Source organism: Indicator indicator, chromosome 28 (genome assembly GCF_027791375.1).
Source record: "Indicator indicator isolate 239-I01 chromosome 28, UM_Iind_1.1, whole genome shotgun sequence".
Lineage (NCBI taxonomy): Eukaryota > Metazoa > Chordata > Aves > Piciformes > Indicatoridae > Indicator > Indicator indicator.
The window spans coordinates 66,659-86,521 of record NC_072037.1 but is presented as its reverse complement, the minus strand read 5'-3'; the positions used below and the strand labels follow the sequence as shown (position 1 = coordinate 86,521).

The window sequence follows — 19,863 nt, the reverse complement described above, 5'->3', positions numbered from 1 at the left end:
AAAACATTTAGCTTCTGCCTTAAGGCTGCACCTGCAACCATGGTGTTCAGGGCAGTGGTGATTTTGGGGCCTTCAGGTGTGGTACCAAGTCTGGATCCTTGACCCAGCATGCAGAGCACTGGCACAGATCAAGGCACTTGCCCTAGTCCAGCTGGGTGGCAGTGTCACAGAGCTGGCACCCCCCTGGATAGCACTTGCTGCAGGTATTTATGCAGGAAGTTCAACATCAGGACACTGGTTTGGGGGAACTGCTGACCTGACTGAACACCACTAATCCTCAGGGATGCAGGCGCAGTGTCCTGGGACTCTGACCTTTCATCCTCACTCATGCTCCTCCAGAAGCAGTTCTCCCAGGATGCTCATAAGGCAGACGGCCACCAACACAGCTTCCTCAGCTGCTCCTCCTGAGACCACTGTGACCTAAGGTAAGCAACTTCATCCTGGCTTGAAATGGGCATCACAGGCAAGCTTTTATTATTTCCATCCTTTGTAATGCTTCTGCATTCCAAGCAGGTGAGCAGGAAGCCCACACAGTGTGGGCTGGCTTCAAGTTGGTGATCAGGGCCTCTTGTTTTTATTAGGGGCAGGTGGGGTACTTAAGAGGCAAATTCCCACTGCTGTGGAAGAGGAGACAGCACAGGCACAGCTCAGCAGGCTGCTGTGTGTCCGTGCCCTGGTGGCAGCCTGTCAGCCTGTGGTGCTGGGTGTGCAGAGCCAGCTGTCCGTGCCCTGTCCATGGCTGCAGCCTCCACCCAGCTGCCGATGATGCTCGCCTCCAGCCTGCGTGCCTCGGTGACTGCCGGGGGGTCAGCAGGGTTGTGTCCTCTGGAAAAAGAGCAGTGTCAGACAGAAAGTGGGGAGCAGCCCACTTACTTTGCACAGCAAAAACCAAGCCAAGGAACTGAAGGACAGTGGTGATCTGGTTTGCACTCGGTATCTGTACCCTGGAAAACCAGGAGGCGGGGAGGCAGGCTTGAGAGCCCTGAGCTCTCCCTTGTGTTGGCAGCTGCTGCCCTCTGCTCCACGCTTGAAGGCTGATGCCCAGAGATGCTGCACCACTTGATGTGACCAATCTCTGCAAGCTAGCATGCACTTGTGCCAGTCCTTGTGCAAGAAATGGAAGTTTGTGAGCTTAGTGCAGAGTTCTGCACAGCCTCCCTGGCAGCTGCAGGAGCCCTGTCCTGGGTAAAAAATTCTCATCTGCAGTTAGGCTGGCACAGCCTAGTACCCAATTCCCATGTGGTTCACCCCCTGGTTCTTTAGATTGTGGTTAGCTAAGATTCACCACCCAGGGCTGCAGGATTCTGTCAGCCAAAGGAGAGTGCAGTGCTTACCGGAGATCCAGGTGATGAGCACCTCCTTTAATGGTCAAGGCAATGAGGGAAGGACTCAGGCTGCTGTTTATCTGCAAGGAGAAGGAGCAGAGGCAAAGTCTCACCAAGTGGCCAGGCAACCTGGGAAGGACTGAGGAAAAGCACCCAAAGAGGTCCTCAGTATAGCTGCTGCTCTGTGCATGGCCAGCAGGCCCAGTGGGCTGATTGATCTGTCCCAGAGGAGGTGATGGAAACTGTCACAGGCACTTTGCAGTAGCTGGGCCTATGCACCCTAAGCAGCCTTGGACCACCAAGCCAGCCTAACCCAAGGAGCTCCTGCACTACATGCAGGAGCTCAACTGACTCAAAATCCAGTTCTGGGTGGCTCTGGGTTTTAAATTCTAAACTAGAGCTCTGCCATCACTCTGACGTTTTGTTGAACTTCAGCTAAAACATGCCCTGGTTTGAGCTGCTGCTGAGAGCAGCCTTGTGGTGTCACAAAATGTGCTAGGGCTGGAGAGAGCAGGGAGGATTCAGCTATCAGCACTGAGCCCAGGTCTGGATGCAGATGTATGATGGTTTGTGGTTGGGATGCCAGGGGCTGGGTCAGGAGGCTCTTGTGTCTGCACTAAGGGGGGATGCTGTTGCTGCACCCTGGCTGATGGACCACCATGAATGTCCTGAGGCCCCTGGATGGTTCAGTGTAGAACAGCTACTTCCAGAAACTCACATGAGCTAAAGACGAATTACTAGGGCTGTTCTGAGAGGGGGAGAAAAGCATCACCTGAGCAGCACTCTGTGCTGAGAGTGCAGGAGTGCCGATGCTTACCCCACCTCCAGCCCAGGGGTCCAAGTCTCCGTTTGAAAAAATGATGTTGCTTGTACTTCTCAGGTCTGAAATTCAGAGAAATGACAATTGAGAGGCCTCCTTCCTGCCCAGTTACCTAAACATGGCCAAGAATAGAAAAACAACCCCGGGGAACAGAACAAATTCTTGGCAGGTTTTAGGTTTCCCACTTCTGTCTCAAAGGGGCACAGGAAATTCTGCTTGGCTCAGGTCAGTACAAGACTAAGTGCACTATAGCTGTGCTCACAGAGCTCAGCTGGGCAGAGGGGCACAGGCATCTACAAGGGACCACAGAGGGCCAGGCAGGCAGCACCCCTCACCTGCTCCCCAGAAGCTGGTGCGCAGCCAGCCCGGGCGTGGCTGTACGTGCCAGCGGCCCTGGCAGTAGCGCTGCCGCATGGTCTCCGTGAAGGGCATGGCAGGGAACATGTCGGTGATGTTGTTGCTGTTGAACGTTAAGTTGATCTCTGTGCAGACCTGGGAGGTACAAGGATTTCGTGAAGCCAGGAGCTAACTATGGAAGCAGATGAACCCTGCTGGTGTGCCCAGCACCTCACCTGATAGTCCCAGGCCTCTGCGTCCATGCCGGTGCCGCAGCCGGTGGGGTCTGCGCAGGCCTGGTACAGGTGGTAAATGTCAAAGCACTGTGCCGAGCCCGAGGAGTTGTAGAACACCCCTGCCAAGGGGGAACACAGCACAAAGCCAAGCCTTCAGCACCTCTGTGCCTCACCACCTCCCACAGCAGAGGGGTAGCTGTCCCTGTTGAGTAAGGCTGCAACAGAACTAGCAGGGTCTGCCCCAGCCTTAGGCTGTGATCCCCACTCTATGCCAAAGCTTCTACCAAGGCTCAAGCCTGGTTGCAGGCTGCCTTTTGCTGTGTCCACAGGGAGGGAAAGGTTCCCAGGTGCCATCTCTGCTCATGCCAGAAGCACCCTTGGGAGAGCCCTAGCCCAAATCCCTGAAGCAGCTGGTGCTGTATGGAATGGTCACTGAATGGGATACAGCTGTTGGGACCCTTCCACCCCCTGTAGCTGTCAGCTGAATGCATCAAATTTGGGCAGAGGGCCAAGGCTGGCAGGTCACAGCCAGGCCTGTGTTTGCCTGTTGCTCAGGAAGGGAAGCACAGCATGTGCAGGCTTGCTCAGACAGAAAAACACCTGCTAGGCGGCCAGCAGAGCGTGGCGGGGGAGCTGCCGAAGCAGGAGCAGCCCTTTGTGAGAGGGGCAGTTGCCAGCCAGCCAGTAGCAGGAATGTGGCTATGCTGGGGGCCACCCACTGCTGCCAGTGTCACAGCCCACAGGCAAAGCCCACAAACACTCTGGGCTGTGTGCAGTGAGCAGCACCAGCAGCTCCCCTTGCAAACAGCCCCACACGGCTTTGCAAGGCACAGGACACTTGGACGGAGGCTGCCACAGCTGCTCCTGCTCTGCATGGCTGTGTTGTCTCAGCTCCCTTGAGGCATAAAACCACTGCTGAAGTTGCAGGAGATGCCTAAAGTGCAGTGAGCAGTGCCAGGGCTGCTCCGGCGCTACCTGTCAGAAATGCTGCTGGGCTCCCAGGCTGGCACAGGGAGGCTCACGTCAGACACCTACCTGGCAAGGCTCTTGGAGGGCCTCAGCAGCCTCCGCTTGCAGCATGAGCTGTGTGATGTGACGCTAGAGGCAGAAGGGGTTTGCTTTCCTGCCCACAAGGTGGTTTTAGCAGCAGCAAGCAGTTACTGCAAGGTCCTGTTTGCTGGAGACTCGACAAGAGCAGGGAGCCCAGCTGGTAACGTCCAGCTGAAAGCTGTCAGTGCTGCTGGACTGAGGAACGTTCTCAACTTCATCTACTCCAAGAAACTAGACTTCTCCTTAGGGAATATTGAGGAGACCTTCAAAGCTGCAGAAGCCCTTCTGGTTCGGGAGGTGATCAAGCTGTGCTTTGGCTTTCTGGATGACTGCTTGAACCCCGAGAACTGCAGGAATGTTCTTACCATTGCCAAGAGGCTGGGCCACACAGAGCTGAGGAAGAGAGCCATGTGCTACGTGGGGCAGCACTACAAACAAATCTTGACCGATCCTCAGTGCTTGAAAGACCTGGACCGAGGAACCCTCTGTGAAATTTTAGACAGGACTGACACTGAGGGGTGCAGCGAGCTGGAGCTGCTCCGAGCCGCCCTGAGCTGGCTGCAGCACGACCATGCGCGGCTGAAGGACGCTGCAGGTGTTCTAGGGCTCATCAGATTCCCTCTCATCCCTCTGTGGGACCTGCAGGGGTACGTCCAGGAAACACCTCTTACAAGGCTGGATTTGGGCTGCCACAGGTACCTGCAGGAGGCTCTGAGTTACCACTGCCAACTGTATGCTCAGCCAGTGCTGCAGACACAGCGCACAAGGCTCCGCTCCAGCTCTACTGTGCTGCTCGTTGCTGGTGGCAGAACCACTGACAACTGCGTGTGCAGGGAGATGTGGGCTGCAGACCAGAGCTGCAGTGCCTGGCACAAGGTGGGGGACCTCTGTGTGCCAGTGTACAACCACTGCATTGTTGTCATCAATGACTTCCTGTTTGTCATTGGGGGACAGAGCAAATTTGATCCCACAGGAAAGCAGCCCTCAAACGAGGTAAGGCACAAGAACTTCCCCTTAGAACACTGCCTGGGGGAGGGAGTCACTTGTCTGGCCCACTACAGACCTTCTGCCTTTAGGTACTTCGCAGTGCTCTGTGCAGCACGGAAGGCCCTTGGGAACACGGCTTCCAAACTCCTTTCCTACACAGCTTCAGTGAGCTTGCTAGAAAAAGCAGCAAGATTTCCTTCCCTATACTGTCAGAGGGCTTAACCCAGCATTGTGCTCAGTTCTGCAGCGCCACTGCAAACAGCAGCTCTCTTCCACTGCGTGGAAGGCAGGAGGCAGCTCAGCAGCAATAGAGGAGAGCATGCCAAAGCAGCAGGACCATGGCACTGGTTGCAGAGCTACAGCCCAAGCCCAGCACTCAGCCTGTTTGGTTCTGCAGATACCGCCTTGGTTCAGTGACCTGAGCTTTCTAACCAGGTGCGACACAAGCAGCTTGGGCACATATTTACTTCTGCCTCAGATGTAAGTAGAAGCTCAGCTGTGGCAGAGGGGCTGTACCCCTGTGGTGACGTAAGGGAAGATGCCCCTCACACCTTCTTCTAGGTGGGAGCAGTGGGCAAAGCTCTGCAGCTGCAGAAGTGCTGAATGTGCTTGTTTAAAACCTCACTGGAAGTTGTCAGCTGCCACTTGCTAGCTGGTGTTTGACACAAAGCTATTTCATGAAGCCAATGTTTCACCTCCTCCTTACTGCAAGCCCTAGAGCTGCAGACAGGCCACAGCTCTGCCCCCAGCTGCACTACAGGAGTACTGATGGGTCAGCACTGGCAGCTGAACCTCTCCAGGTCTGAACACAAACACACCCTCTGTCAAGGGGAAATGTTTATCAGTTCCTGAAGCCAAATGAGATGCGAGCCAGCCACTTGCCCTCTGCTAACCCTCACCTCTCTGCTGCCCTCCTAGGTGTTCCGCTTCGATCCCTGGCACTCCTGCTGGCTGCAGGTGGCCAGCCTGCTGCAGCGGCGGACACGCTTCCATGCCACCGTGCTCGCTGACTGCATCCTCGCTGTGGGTGGTGGGACACTGCTGGGAACCCTCACCCACACCACAGAACTCTACCAGCCTGCTGCCAACCAGTGGGAGTTCACAGCTCCTTTCCCCATGCCTATTGCTGATCACGCAGGCACCACCCACAAGGGAATCCTCTACATTTCAGGTGACAGCAGAGCAGTTTGGGGGATTTTTGCTGCCGTCTCAGTATCACAGCTTAACCCTGTACCCACACCAGTGACACCCACAGCTCCAGTGGCCCTTTTCTGCTGTGTTACCACAGCCTCACTGCCCTTCTGAACAGCAGGAATTATGTCCAAGCCATTAAAGGTGACATCATGTGCTTACAACCCCCAGCCCAGGGTCATCTTTGACCTTGCAGTCCTGGCTAAATCCCAAAACTTTGCTCTTTGGAAAGGTGAAACAAGAACAGGCTGCCATGGTGTTAGGGATGGATTAAAGCCTCATGTGAATGGACACCTGACTACACAAGTGAATGCTTAGTAAGGTGACAACAGCATTGGCAGATTAACTCTGACCTTCAAAGACCCAAAATTCAAACACTTCTGAATGCTTTCCTTTCAAATCTCCATTGCATGACTGCATGTGCTGGTAGCAAGATTCCCTCACTAAAGCTGTTCCTGGTTATGTCTGGAACACCCCAAGAGCTTTATTCAAAAATATTTTGTGGAAAACTATTTACAGAAAGAACTGAAACTGGATTGTGTTTTCCTCCTCTTTAAAACACCTGAGGAGCTCAAGGCTTCAATTTAGAGCACCTGAGGAGCTCAAGGTTTCAGTTTCAAACACCTGAGCTCAATGAAAACAGTCACCAGGAGCCTCCTTTTCTTTTCCTCAGCAAAACAACCTGTTTATCAGATTATAACTTGTTTTAAAATCTTGGAATATGGTTTCAAATACACCCAAGATGTAGCATTATGGACAGAGCAGAAATGTTGTAACCATGATCCTGGCCTTTAGTCTGTTTTTTACCTTTGCAGTTTTATCACTCTGTGTGAATTTGTTTGAATTTTGGCTGTGCACAGCCCTCGGCCCTGCAGAACACACTGAAGTTTAAAACTTGAGTTCCCCAGGTGCTTTAAATCAAAAAAGTCAGCTGACATTTGCAGAAGGTTTGCTGGATGTCAGAGAGGATGCTGGAGAGATTTTTTTTTTTTTAGACTTCTGCTTCACTCCTAGGAGGCTTCTCTGGAGGCAAAATCTTGCGGGACACTTACAGCTTCCTCCCTCACCTGTGCCGCTGGGTTGGCAACAGTGCCATGGCCTTCACCCGCTGTGACCATGGCATGGCTGCGGCCGGGGACAGCCTCTTCTGCATTGGGGGAAGGACACTCAAAGCAGTAAGTTTACTGGCTCTTAGAATCCCCAGTCAACACCCTTGCTGTGCTCTGACCTGTACTCCAGCAGGCTGACCATAACTGCATTACCCTGGGGCTCTTAGTGGGCTGGCACAGTTGGGGGGCCAGGCCAGCAAACCTGTGACATTGTGGCTGCCACTGCAGCCAAGCATGCTGGGAGCTGCCTTGCTGTCACTGCACCTGCCAGAGAACAGAGGCTCTTGGGGGCTTTTTTGGTGAGAGCAGCTTAACACAGGATAACCTGAGTGTAAAATCAGTCCCAGACCTGCCCCAGACACCCCCAGCACCTGTGTGTCCTTGTGCAGAGGGGCACAGGGGAGCTTGCAAAGATTGTCAGGAGGGAGACTCCATTTGTACAGAGTCCCACAGTACAGACCAGGTGTGATAGGGACAAATTGCCACTGGGGAGAGTCAGAATGGATGCCAGAAAAATTTTGTCACCATTCAAACTCTTAGACATTGTCATAAACTCCCAAGGGAGGTGGAGAATTCCCCTACATTAGAGAGTTTCACAGCCCAGCTTGCCAGGGTGCTGGGCCAGCTCATTTCAGCTATGACCTTACCAGGTTGGACTGGATGATCCTTGACGTCCCTTCCAACCTATGACTAAAGCCTAAAGACTCAGGCCCTGGCCTGATTCTGCCATGATGGGCCCAGTTTCTTTGGAAGTCTTGGGGTACTTAATTGCTCACTGGGGAAGGGACAGAGATCTCTAAAGGAAACCTGCACATCCAATTCCCCCAGATGACACAAACTCAGTTAGCGTCCACAACCGGGTGCAGTCTAGACCTGCTTACATAATATCCTTTGTAACATGTTGGAAGTCTGGAGAGCAGGCAGGACTTGGGCTGTGCCAGTCCCTGTGGCACCCTGCTCTGGGTTTCCAAGGAGGAAGCTCCTTTAAAGCAGGATTTTAATCTGTTCCTTTTGAGTCTCTGCTCACTAACTGTGGATTGAGCATCCAGCACTTTAAGCCTGGTGGTGTTCCAGTGGATGCTGGGACTTTGGTTTATCATAAACTTGATGTGACAGTGATGCCCCCACAAAGCATGAGACAGTGGGGGAGTGCTGTTGTGGTTCTCTGAAGGTGGGGGAATGGGTTCAGGTGAAACCAGACGGAGCAGTACTGCCCTGCCAGCAACCAGTGGACCACGCTGACGCTGTCCCCACTCAGCTGCTGCCAGTTCAGCCTCACAGCACACGGCAGCACACTCTACCTGGCAGGAGGGGGATCGCTGCAGCACATGCAGAAGGAGAACAGCGTCCTCCTCTACAACACTGAGGCGCAGGTATGGACAAAAGCCACTCCCCTGCCCACAGCTCTGGTTGATCATGTCTCTTGCATGATCAGACTGCCTCCAGTGAGTGCAGGTGGCAAGCTGGGCAGGGACACAAAGGATTCCCCTGCCTGCAGGAGGAAGAAATCCACCCTCAGCTGCCATCACAAAGAGACAAGAGCCCCACTCTGCCTCAGAAGAGAAGTAGAGTGTAAAGACGTCAACAAGAGCTGCCAGGCAAGTGTCTGTACCAGTGAGGGGGAACTGGGACAGTTCTGACTTGGAGCCATCCTGGCTACATGCACAATGCACAAAAGAAAATAAAACAGCAGTTGCCAATCCTGCTAAGCTGCATGAAACCTAAAGAAATTCCTTCAATCAATTTTCTGACATTCAAAGCCTGTTTCTCTGAACAATGACCAAGGCAGAACTTGTTTTTAGTGAGCAACCTGAACTGTTTTGTGAGAAGTCTTCCAAAGAGCTCAAATAATTTACTTACAAACACTCCTGGCTGACAGATGAGGCATTGACAGAGATAGATGTGGCTGATGTATGTAAAATGGCCTTGCCAGCGGGTCAGAGCATAGGGCACTGTGCTGACAACCTCGTCCTCAACAAGCACACCTGAAAAGCTCCTTAGCTCCTTCACCGAATGTGCAACTTCCTGCTTTAGAAGAGAACCAGGCGTCTTCAGGTGGCTAAAGGGCTGCTGAGTAATCTGAGAAGGATGGGTTTGGAAAGGGGAGAGGATGACATCATGGGCCACCATGGGCCACTCTGGCAAAGCCTGTTCAGGGCACAACCACCTAGTAGGAGATGAGGGTGGCAGGAGCCACACAACAACATAGCAGCTCTGCTTGCAGGGCCTCAAAAGACCAAGCTGGTCCCAGGAACTCACCAACCAGAGCAGCAAGGCCTTCAACTGGGTCTGTGTGGGCAAGGATTTGTTCACAGCCAACCTGGAGAAGACACATGACAAGTAAATTGCAGACAGGGTAGATAAGAGCCTCTGCTCCACAGAAGGGGTATGCAGGGGGTGTTCTTCTCCCTTCCAGCAACAATATGCACAGAAAGAGGAGGCAGGGCTGGGACTAAGTCCCTTCACTGATTTCAGCAGCTCTGCAGAAGCCACAGTGCCACACAGCAGTTCCTTCCTCCTACAGTCAGAGTATTCTAATGCTCTTCTCCAAAGGGGATAGAATAATTCTCTCCATTTTACAGGCTGTAAACAGAGCCTAGAAAGAAGCTGCATGCCCAGTGGGGCCACAGACAGCATCTCTTGAGTCCCAGGACAGCACAGTCTGTATAGCCTCTTGCATTTTGCTCCAGGTAGGACTCAAACCATAAATGCCACAGGGCCAGAGGCAAAGGAAGTCATGCTGGCATGGTGGCCACAGCACATCACAAGAAACTGAGAACTGCAACCACAGCTGGAGATCTGGGGTCAAGGCCGGGAGCTTCCAAAAGCAGCAGTCATCTGAGCAGTCTTTGTAACACCCCGCCCCCCACCAAGACCCAGGCCCCTTTCCCACACTTTGCCATCTGACTCTCTTGGAATTCTAATGGTTTTCCAGTTCCCACAGCAGGAGACTCTTCTCTGATTTATATTTTGATGCCATCTGCCTGGGTGATGCTTAGAAAGAAGCCTGATTTTTAGATCTCCATCCCTATCCACCAAACCATCTCTGAAAGCCCATTGAGATGGGCTACAACATAGCTACTTTGTTTTTGTTTCAAAGCTGAAGTCCACAAGCTTGCAGCTTTGTGTCTAAGGTGAAGGCAGGGCAGAGTAAGAGTGGATGCAGCAAGTGCTCCCTGACAAGTCTGACAGCAGCACATTTCTAGAGCAGCAGTCACCACCACAGAGGCTCAGAAGGTGCAGTTACTAGTGGACAGGCTGCAACCTCCATCACTGCCTCTTCCTGTCACTGCCACCAATGGTGGGTGCCTAACAGTGTGCCAGGCACTCCAGTCCCCAAGGTGCACTCTTGTCCTGGCACTCACCTTCACTGGATTGGCAGGGAGATGTCCCATGAAGTCTGTTTTGTAGGGGTAGTCCATCATGGCCATCACAGTAAAGGCATTTCTAGCAAAGCCAAACAGCTGGTAAACATCCTGCTTGTTAGACAACTTATGGCACGTGGCCATTTTCCTGCTGATTTCATCGTACGCTGAAGAAGGAAGGAAAATGAAAGACACAAACTTGGACAGACAAAAATGATGGCAGGCTTCAGCATCTTGCTTGGCTCAGGGCTGAGAAGCTGTGACAGACAGATCAGGTTTGCAGAGGGAAGGACACATTGCATCTAAATGCACAGACACAGGTATACACAGGCACAGCCTCTGTGTGCAGCTTCATGACCCACAGCCAGTCCTTCATGGAGCCACCAACACTCCCTGGGGAGCCCCAAGAAAACAGCACCACTGAAACAGAAGTAGTCCCAGCTAGCACAGTGGAGCTTGGTATGAGCTTGTCCTTGCCAGTGCCCTGCCTGGCTGCCTCCTCCTTGCCCCCACAGGCCCCCTGGGGCCTGGCAGGTGCTGCAGGGCAGCCTCCACAGGCCAGCTGTCAGGCAGGATAGCAGGGCACAGCACAGAGGTCCCAGTGGGGTTCAACAGCTGCAAAAACTGGCAAGAGCTGTGTACATTTGCAGTAAGAATTGCCAAGTGAGAAGAGCTGTCTGTCACAAAGGACTCCTGAAACATGCCTCCAAATGTCAGCGTGATACAGAGGTCAGCTGGAGTCAGGAAATCCATCTCTGAAGATATTCCTTCAAAAGGCACTCACACACTTTTGTGTTTCTGCTGCAGAAAGCTGCTGCCTTCATTTTCACCCTCCTAGGCCTGAAATCTGCCTACCCTGCTGCAGGAAGCCTGGCCACAGGCACACCATGGCTATTCATTGGTAATGTTTGTCCTGCTGTGACCCAGAGCCAAATGGGCTTAGGATGTCAACTCCTCTGGACAGCTCCAGGGCCAGCCCCTGCAGCAGTCACCTGAGGCATGTGCACAGACCAGGCAAGCCTTGAGACAGATCAGGAACCCACCACAGCTGTTCCAGCACCATGCAGGGCACCCAGCAGATGCTGCTTTCAGAGAATCATGGAACGGTTTGGGTTGGAAGGGACCTTAAAGATCATCCAGTTCCAACCCCCTGCCATGGGCAGGGACACTTCCCACCAGCCCAGGTTGCTCAAGGCCTCATCCAGCCTGGCCTTCAACACCTCCAGGGAGGGGACATCTACAACCTCCCTGGGCAACCTGTGCCAGTGTCTCCCCAGCCTCAATCTCAACAATTTCTTCCTCATCTCCAGTCTCAATCTCCCCTCTCCCAGCTCAAAGCTGTTGTCCCTCATCCTGGCACTCCCAGCCCTTGTCAAAAGTCCCTCCCCAGCTCTCCTGGAGCCCCTTCAGGTACTGGAAGGCTGCTCTAAGGTCTCTCTGGCACCTTCTCCAGGCTTAACAGCCCCACCTCTGTCAGCCTGTTCTCATACTCATTTAAACACTAACTGAACCCTCATTCATTCAGAAGTCAGTTGTGCAATCCCCCTGTCTGCCTCTTGGCTACCCCTCAGAAGCCCTGCAGGGCTCCCTGTCCTTACCTCCACTCAGGCACAGATCCTTTATCTGCTGGAAGGCTCTGCGGACAGTGGTGCTGCAGCCTGGGTTGGTCCTGTGGAAATCCTGAAGGGACAGAAAAGACAGAGGGGAGACACATGTGGAGCCTGCACTGGGAAGAACTGTACCAGCAGGTGACAAGGGTTACTGGCCCACTGCTTACAACCTCCTCTGCATCTTCAGGATTTGTTTTAAACTCCACCATAGATTTCTTCCATCTGTGCTCTAGGAGAGGGAGCCATGAACCAGTCAGTTGTGCAAGGGGGGCAGAGCACTGCTCTAGGAACCAGGAACTGCTTTTCTTCTTAAGCCCACCAGTGATCTGCCAGGTGATCAAGACCACCATGTCATGTGTCTTGGGGAAAAGAGTACTGCTGCTGAAGAAGCACTTGAAGGCATGTTTGAAGGCATATGGCTGGTTGCACACCAATAACAACCTGGAGCAGGTTATTGTCACTGCAGGCTCCAGTAACCCAAACTGTTCAGACTGGACATTGGGAGGAAATTCTTCCCCAGGAGAGTGGTGAGGCACTGGAATAGGTTGCCCAGAGAAGCTGTGGAGGCTCCAACCCTGGCAGTGTTTGAAGTCAGGCTGGATGAAGCCTTGAGCAACCCGGGCTAGCAGGAGGTGTCCCTGCCCATGACAGAAGGCTGGAACTGGATGATCTTTAAGGTCCATCCGACCCAATTGATTCTAGGATTCTACGATCCTGTGTCCTCAAAACATGAAAGCCACACTCAAATATTGTGTTTAAGTGAACCCAGGACACTCTGGATGTTTTAAATTAGTGAAAGATTTCCAAGCTCTTCCTTGAAACTGAACCCTCTTGAGAGTGAGGAGCTGCTGTGAATCATTGACACTGCAAAATACATCATCTGGGGAGAGCACCTGAAGAATCAATTAGCTAAAGGAGGTTCAGCCAGGCAAAAAGGAAAACTTCAGACTGAAACTACAGCCACATTCCTAGGAATGGGAAGATGAATCCTTATAATGGTACTAAAGGAACTAAAGGGCTGGAACTGGGTTGTGCTGCTCCTCACAGCAGTACCTTTGGGCTCTGAGCTGCCCTAGCTGAGGCAGTGCTCAGCCATCACACAGGCAGCTGCTGCTTCCCCTTGCAGGCTCCCATTTAATTGCAATCCTGGACCAGCACTGATGCTGTGAAGACAGGTGTTTGCTTAAACAGATGGAAAAAGAAACCCTCCAGCATTCCTAGAGGGAGAAAAGTACTCCTGAAAAGAGATGCTACTTACTGCTGTTACATCTCTGAAGAACTGGGTGGGGTCTCCAAGGCCAGCCACAGACAGCAGAGGAGCACTGGCAGCCAATGCTCCATCCACAATGTTTGGGTATTTCATCCTCATGTAGGCACTCAGCATTCCCCCATAGCTGCCATGGCACAGACAGGAGAGTTTAACTGACAGCTTCTAACACAGGAACTCAAAAGGTCAGAGCAGCATTCACAGGCTCACCTGACCCAAGGCTACAAGAAGCTGATAGATATCTGCTAGATGCTATTCTCATGAGTCCAGGACAGCACACCGACCCCAGTGGGAACACATCTTTGTTTCTGCAGCCAAATGTAAACCCTGCCTCAGATTTAATTCTGCAACATCCTGAGTGTGTCCTGACAGCTGAAACAGAGTTAAGTGGGGCCCAAGTGAGGCTGTCAACGTTCAGTGGGGGGAAGGAGAAACATTTTGCATATGGGATGTTAAAGACTGCCTGGGCTCTTGGCAAAGGGTGTCCCTGAATGCTTCAGGGACAGCCTCTCTAGTGCTGCAAGTGGAAAGTGTTCTTCCTGGGCACGAATATCAGCACAGATATGGGCAAGGGGAGGCATTAACAAATACCACATTAAAACTCAAAACCACTTCAGTAGCTTCAATGCCAGGGCCACAATCTGCAGCTGGATCAAGAAGTGCTAGATAAACCCAGGGTGATGGAAGTTATTCATATGCAGCATCTTGTGGAATTACTCTGAGGTCACTCCTGGGGGTGGGAAACGACAACCCCAAAACACAAATAACACCAGGTCTGACCCCAGGCTTGCAGGTACTCGGGGCTCCCTCCCCAGCCCCTACGTGCGTTAGGCCAGGTGCAGCTCCCTTACCCTGGCCTGGGGAACAGGTATCAGCTGAGACCTGCCACAAGTAATTTCAGCTTAAAGTTTGGCTAAGTTCTAAGCAACAGAAGAAGTTTTTATTCTCCATGGGAAATGCTGAGCTGCTCCAGCACTGCCCCGTTTCAGTGCTCCTCACATGGGTGCAGTGCCACTCAGGGCTGCTGCAGACTCAACTCTGACTTACACAAATAGAGTCCAACGTGCAACCCAGCGTAATGGTAACTGTTAGATCAAACAACTCTTAGCTCACTGTGACTGCATTAGAAGGCCCTAGCGGAAGCCTTTCAAATGGAAGCCTCCCTCCACAATAAGCCTGGGGACTCATTCAGGAGACAAGAATATTGCCTCAACACAGCTCTGAGCTGCAGCAGCACCTCATGCTGTGGGGAATAACTGCTGCTGGGAAGCCAGGAGCCAGCAAGCCCCAGGTTGCAGAACAGAGTTTTAAAGGAACCTAAATGAAAAGGGCTGAATGTTGTCAGACCGACTGTGGTTAGGAAAAAGCTGAGTGGTCCCTGGAAATAATCTTTTCCCAGTTCTTAGCTTTCTGTATTTCCAGTGTGAAATGCTTCTATCCTGCAGGAACAATTCCCTGTGTTCTGGAGTTCTGGCTGACTCGTACAGTAAAGATGCCTAGAGCCATCCTGGTAGTGGTGCTTCTCCACAGCAATCACAAACTGGGATTAATTCTTGGTGGGAGAGCTGGCTGGGCTGGGTGATGAGCTCTTGGGAGCTCAGGCACAGGCACATGTGCTCTTTATCAGATAGCTTAAAGCTCTTCCTTTAGAACATGCTGGAGAGCCAAATAAGTGTAGAACAGCATGAGTGTGGCTGGGCAAGGATACAAGGGAGCACACAGAACCTTTACCTGCCTCCAAAGGCTATGACAGGGCAGGCTGCAGCACCATGCTGCTGCTTAAGCTCAGTAATCAGCACTGCATAGTCAGCCAGGGCTTGCTCCACAGTAAGTAGGTGAGTCTTCTTCAGCTGTGTTGACTCAAGTCCAAATGGAAGAGACTTCCCATAGTATCTCTGCAAGGAAAGAGATGCTGTGGAAAGGCTGGTGTCAATGTCTGGGTCTTCTCTGTTCTCATCATAGAACTGGGCTAAGTGTGCACAAAGGGCAGCAGAAACAGAGCACAAGATGTCCTCTAATTTGGTACTAGCTGAGGAAGGACCTTGGCTCCTGCATGTGGTAAACACAGACCTTCAGGACACGGCCTGTAGAGGATGAGAAGCTGCTTCAGTGGACACCCCAACATGTGTCTGCCCTGAAATCCCCACCTAGAAAAGGAAGCAGAATCATCTCTACAGGTAGACATCATGGGTTAGTATAGAGTGGTAGGGGAGAGGCTGGCTGGGGACTTCACAGACCAGAGATTAAATATTATCCAAACAAAGGAATGCTCTGATTCAGTGTGGAATTCAAGGCCCATGGGAACTGCTTACAGGAGCACTGCTATAAAGCAAATGACACCACAGCACAGGTTTTACTGGATCAGTAGCCTGCATTCTGGACTGCTGGTAGGCATCATAACAAACAGAGCCAGAAGCCACGGCTAAGTAAACAGAGCTGCTATCATCAGGAGAAAGCTAACATCAGGAATGCCTCAGCTTCATAAGAGATGTGACTATTATTCTGGACCTGTGGAAAGCTGAACTGGGTGATACTGAACAAACCTGGCTCTGCATTATGGATGCTGCCTATACTACTCACATGCTCAGCAAAAATGACAAGTGCTTGCTGTTCCTCTGCTAATTCAAATATAAAGTCAGAGTTCTGAGCAAAAGTCCAGATGTCACCTTCATTGCCAGTATAGAAAAAGATGGGTCCAGATCCTTTCTTCCAGAACTTTGCTGAATGAGGCAATTGACAGAAGCAAATTAAACAAAAAAAAAAAAAAAATCAAAATAAACCAGCCCCCCCCCCCAACAACCAACCCCCCCAGCCAACAACAAATAAACAAACACACCAACAACCCCAAACAACAACACATGATCATAGAATCACCCTGCTTCCCTGCTTTTGGTGTTAAGCAGGAGTATAACAAGGAAGAATTGCTTGAACAGACTTATGCCTGAGACCTGAACTGAGGCATAGGTTCTGTTCAAACAGGGCCACTTAAAGAGTCAAATATCAGCCTTGGATGTGCTATCAAAATTCACACATGTTCTGTCTTTGGGCTGATCTGATCCCTGAGCTCATGCATGGTGAAACGTATGGGACTGGGTGCAAACGCTGAACAGGCTGCAGAACAGCAGCTGACGACTGCATACAAAGCCCCACATGCAGGCAGGCACCAGGCTGGGCAACACCCCGAGCTGCTGCTAGTCACAGCCCCAACTCCTGGCAAATCCTCCAAGCAGGCAGGATGGATGCCCCGGGTTACTCAGATTGCTGTGTTTAGAGTCACACTGTTCAGAAAAGCCTCTTACTGTCTGTTGCACAGAGGACAGCTCTTGATGTGGCTAGAAAGGAAGCCACTACTGACTGCTTGCTGTGAGCCCTCATTGCCCAGCACAGCAACTAGCTAAAGTTGCAGGGTTTTAAATAACATAAAAGAAGGCCAATGGCATCCTGGGGTCTATTAGAAGGGCTGTGGTGGTAGGTCAAGAGAGGTTCTCTTCCCCCTCTGGTGAGGCCATATCTGAAATATTGTGTTCAGTTCTGGGCCCCTCAGCACAAGGACCTCAGGGAACTGCTTAAGATAGTCCAGCACAGAGTCACCAAGATGCTGCAGACAGTGGAACATCTCCTTGTGAGCACAGGCTGAGGGAGCTGGGGCTTGGAGCTTAGAGCAGAGGAGCCTGAGGGCTGCCCTCATTGCTGCTGCTAAAGATGTGCAGGGCTGGAGCCAGGCTCTGCTCAGGGATGTCCAAGGACAGCACAAGGGGCACTGGGGGCAAGCTGGAGCAGAGGAGGTGCCATGAGAACAGAAAGGAAAGCTTTGTCCCTGAGGGTGCTAGAGCCCTGCAGCAGGCTGCCCAAAGAGTTTTTGGAGTTTCCTTCTCTGGAGACTTTCAGAACCTGCCTGGATGTGTTCCTGGGTGAGCTGCCCTGGGTGACCCTGCTCTGGCAGGGGGGTTGGACTGGATGATCTCCAGAGGTCCCTTCCAGCCCTTGACATTCTGTGTTCCTGTGAAAACACTGACCCAAGAAGAGTCACCTTCATCCTGACAGCAACAGGTACAGAATGCAATGTTTAGGTCATTGCTTGTTTTTCCTGATGTGTCCAGTACACTGAGCTGCACTTTTAAGAGATGCTTTAGCCAATTGAAGACACCATGTACAGAGCCAGCCCTGGGGCAAGCCTAATGCAGCTGCAGCTTCTAGGCTGCTCTTGCTGCAGCAAGACCAATCCCCACACCTGCGCCCCACAGCCAGACCACAAATCAAAGGGGGTGTGGAGGGGGAAGGACTGGCACATGCAGGGCTCACTCTCAGCTCGCACTGATCCCTCTCTGCTCAGCGCAGCTCTCCAAGCACCAACCAGTGAGGCACGGGAGCAACTAAAGCAGACAGAAATCCAACCCTGAGCCATTGCAAGGCTCTGCCAGGGCTGGGGGGCAGCTCGGCCGCAGCATGCTTCTAGGACCTACCTGAGATCAGGTACCGCTGCGGAAAGGTCTCATTCCCACAAGGCTCGAAGCTGAAGTGGTCCCGCACCTGCTGGAAAAGCCGCTCCTCCAGGCCAGGCCTCGCTGCCCGGACAGCTGGAGGGGGTATCGTCAGCGCCAGGGAAACCGGCAACTGGCCTTGCCACCCGGTACAGCACAGGCCAGCCCTGGTCACAGGCCCACGGAAGTTCGGGGCACCTGTCCTGTGCTCCTCATGCCGGCGCGGGGGCCCAGGAAACGGTTGGCGGCGGGGAGGGAACCCACCCGGGGAGGTTCGGGCCTACGGACCGGTTAAGTAGACAGGGCTCCCAACCCAGGGCACCCACCGGGAGCGGCTCGAGACAGCGGCGAAGGACAGAGGAACAACAAGACCGGCAGCAGCGTCCGCATGGCGCCGCCGGGCAGCGGTCACGTGCCACCCTGTACCGCGTGATCTCGAGAGCCGCGCGTCTGCTGCGGAGCCGCTGCTGGCATGCAGCAGAATGAGGCGAGGCGGGGCGGGGCGGGGGAGCAGCGCGGGGCGGGGCGGTGCACGCTGCAGGTTTGCTCTGCTGCCTTCACGGCGTTACCTAAGGGTAACCGTTGGAGTGAATGCCCAGGTTACAGTGGCAGTTTAGGGTAGGGTTAAACACACTGCATTTGGCTTCAAGGAGGATCTTTGATCAGGCGCTTGATAGTGTAAAGTTAGTTACTTTGCCCTGTTGGGGCCTGCAGCCTTGAAGAGGAGCCAGACTATCGGTGGTACCTGGCTCCTAGAAACAAAATGAAAGGCTGTAAGATGACACTTTTATCTCTTGCCTGACGTATGCTTAAGCCTTCTAAAAAACATATGCAGAGATGAGTCCAGCTGCCCCGAGCCCCTGGCACCTCTGAGGAATGCAGCAATGCCTCTGAAGAGGGCTTCTCTAAGGTGCATTTTGTATTCAGATTCCCACCTGAAGAGGTGCACAGATCCTGCCTGCTGCTGGCGTGCCACAAGCATTTATCTCTGGAAGACTGGTCTCTCGACTGAAAAACCCTGTTTGGAAAGCATCAGCCCTGAGAGAGGCCGAATGCTTTGTTAACCACCCATCTGCAAAAAGGGGTGGAAGGAGGACCTGAGGAACTACTGCCTGTCAGCCTGACCTTGATGCCAAGGAAGGCCGTGGAACAGATCATCTTGAGGACCATTGTGCAGCAGGTGCAGGGCAGCCAGGTGATCAGGCCCAGTCAGCATGGGTCCTGCTTGAGCAACCTGTTCTCCTTCTGTGACAAAGTGACCTGCTGAGTGGATGAGTGACAAGTTGTGGGTGTTGTTTACCTGGACTTTGACATTGCCTCTCACATCATCCTTCTGGTGGCAGACAGAGTTAAACCCTGTTGGTGCTGGTCACCAGGTGGTGCTCCCCAGGTGGTGCTCCCCACATCTCCATGTTCTGTTTAATATCTTTGTCAATGATCTGGACAAGGGGATCAAAAGACCCTCAGTAAGTATGCAGATGACACTAAACTGGATGAAACTGTGCTGCGATGTGAGAGACGGGACAAGGCCTGATGCAAGCCAAGTGTCGACTTATTGTACAAAGCTTTTTCTTTATATAGGTTAACATAACATCAGAAGGCAGCTTGTAATTGGTCATTGGTATGTCCATACTACAGTTGTAAATTCATGATTTACAGAGAGAGAAAGTATCACACGGACGCATATATTTTTCAGAAGGCTTAAGCAAACGTCAAGCAAGAGATAAAGGGATTCCATAATTCTGTCCTAAGTTTTGCTTTGTTCTTGTTATCAGGTCCCTGCATAACTCCCTTAGGTCACAGTGGCCTCTAGGGAGCCAACCTGTCTGTGTTTCCCTTCTAGCTGCGCTCTGTTCCCAGGGTTTGCCACCCATCAGGGTTAAAGCATCTCCTTCTATCAGTAAGACAGTGTCTGGGGTTCTGGTCCCTAAATCAATTCCTTCAGAACTGTTGAGGGTAGGAAGGTGCTGCAGATCTGGCCAGGCTGGATTGATGGGTGGAGGTCAATGGGATGAGGTTCAACAAGGCCAAGTGCTGGGTCCTGCGCTTGGGTCATAACAACCCCATGAAGGCTCCAGGCTTGGGG

General features: G+C 52.4%; 1 protein-coding gene across 1 annotated transcript; it reads right to left on the bottom strand.

The window, feature by feature from the left end:
* Positions 1–171: 171 nt before the first annotated feature.
* Positions 172–18,167, bottom strand: DPP7 (dipeptidyl peptidase 7). Its single transcript, XM_054393201.1, has 13 exons — positions 18,104–18,167; positions 17,760–17,873; positions 15,877–16,016; positions 15,028–15,191; positions 13,288–13,423; positions 12,018–12,099; positions 10,420–10,586; positions 9,314–9,374; positions 2,718–2,836; positions 2,481–2,637; positions 2,143–2,207; positions 1,335–1,405; positions 172–825 (listed from the first exon to the last, which is right to left on the bottom strand). The coding sequence occupies exons 1-13, from the start codon at positions 18,165–18,167 to the stop codon at positions 648–650; spliced, it is 1,518 nt and encodes a 505-aa protein (XP_054249176.1). The 3' UTR covers positions 172–647.
* Between the last annotated feature and the right edge of the window lie 1,696 nt (positions 18,168–19,863).

What these genes read in the sequence shown, in the direction of transcription:
- DPP7 (XM_054393201.1), bottom strand. Translation starts at nt 18,167, where the DNA reads ATGCGGACGCTGCTGCCGGTCTTGTTGTTCCTCTGTCCTTCGCCGCTG. An exon ending in GTCATAGCCTTTGGAGGCAG is followed by an intron (nt 13,424 to 15,027) that starts GTAAAGGTTCTG and finishes GTGCCATGGCAG; the next exon opens with CTATGGGGGAATGCTGAGTG. An exon ending in AGGCCTTGCTGCTCTGGTTG is followed by an intron (nt 2,837 to 9,313) that starts GTGAGTTCCTGG and finishes CCCCCTTGGCAG; the next exon opens with GGGTGTTCTACAACTCCTCG.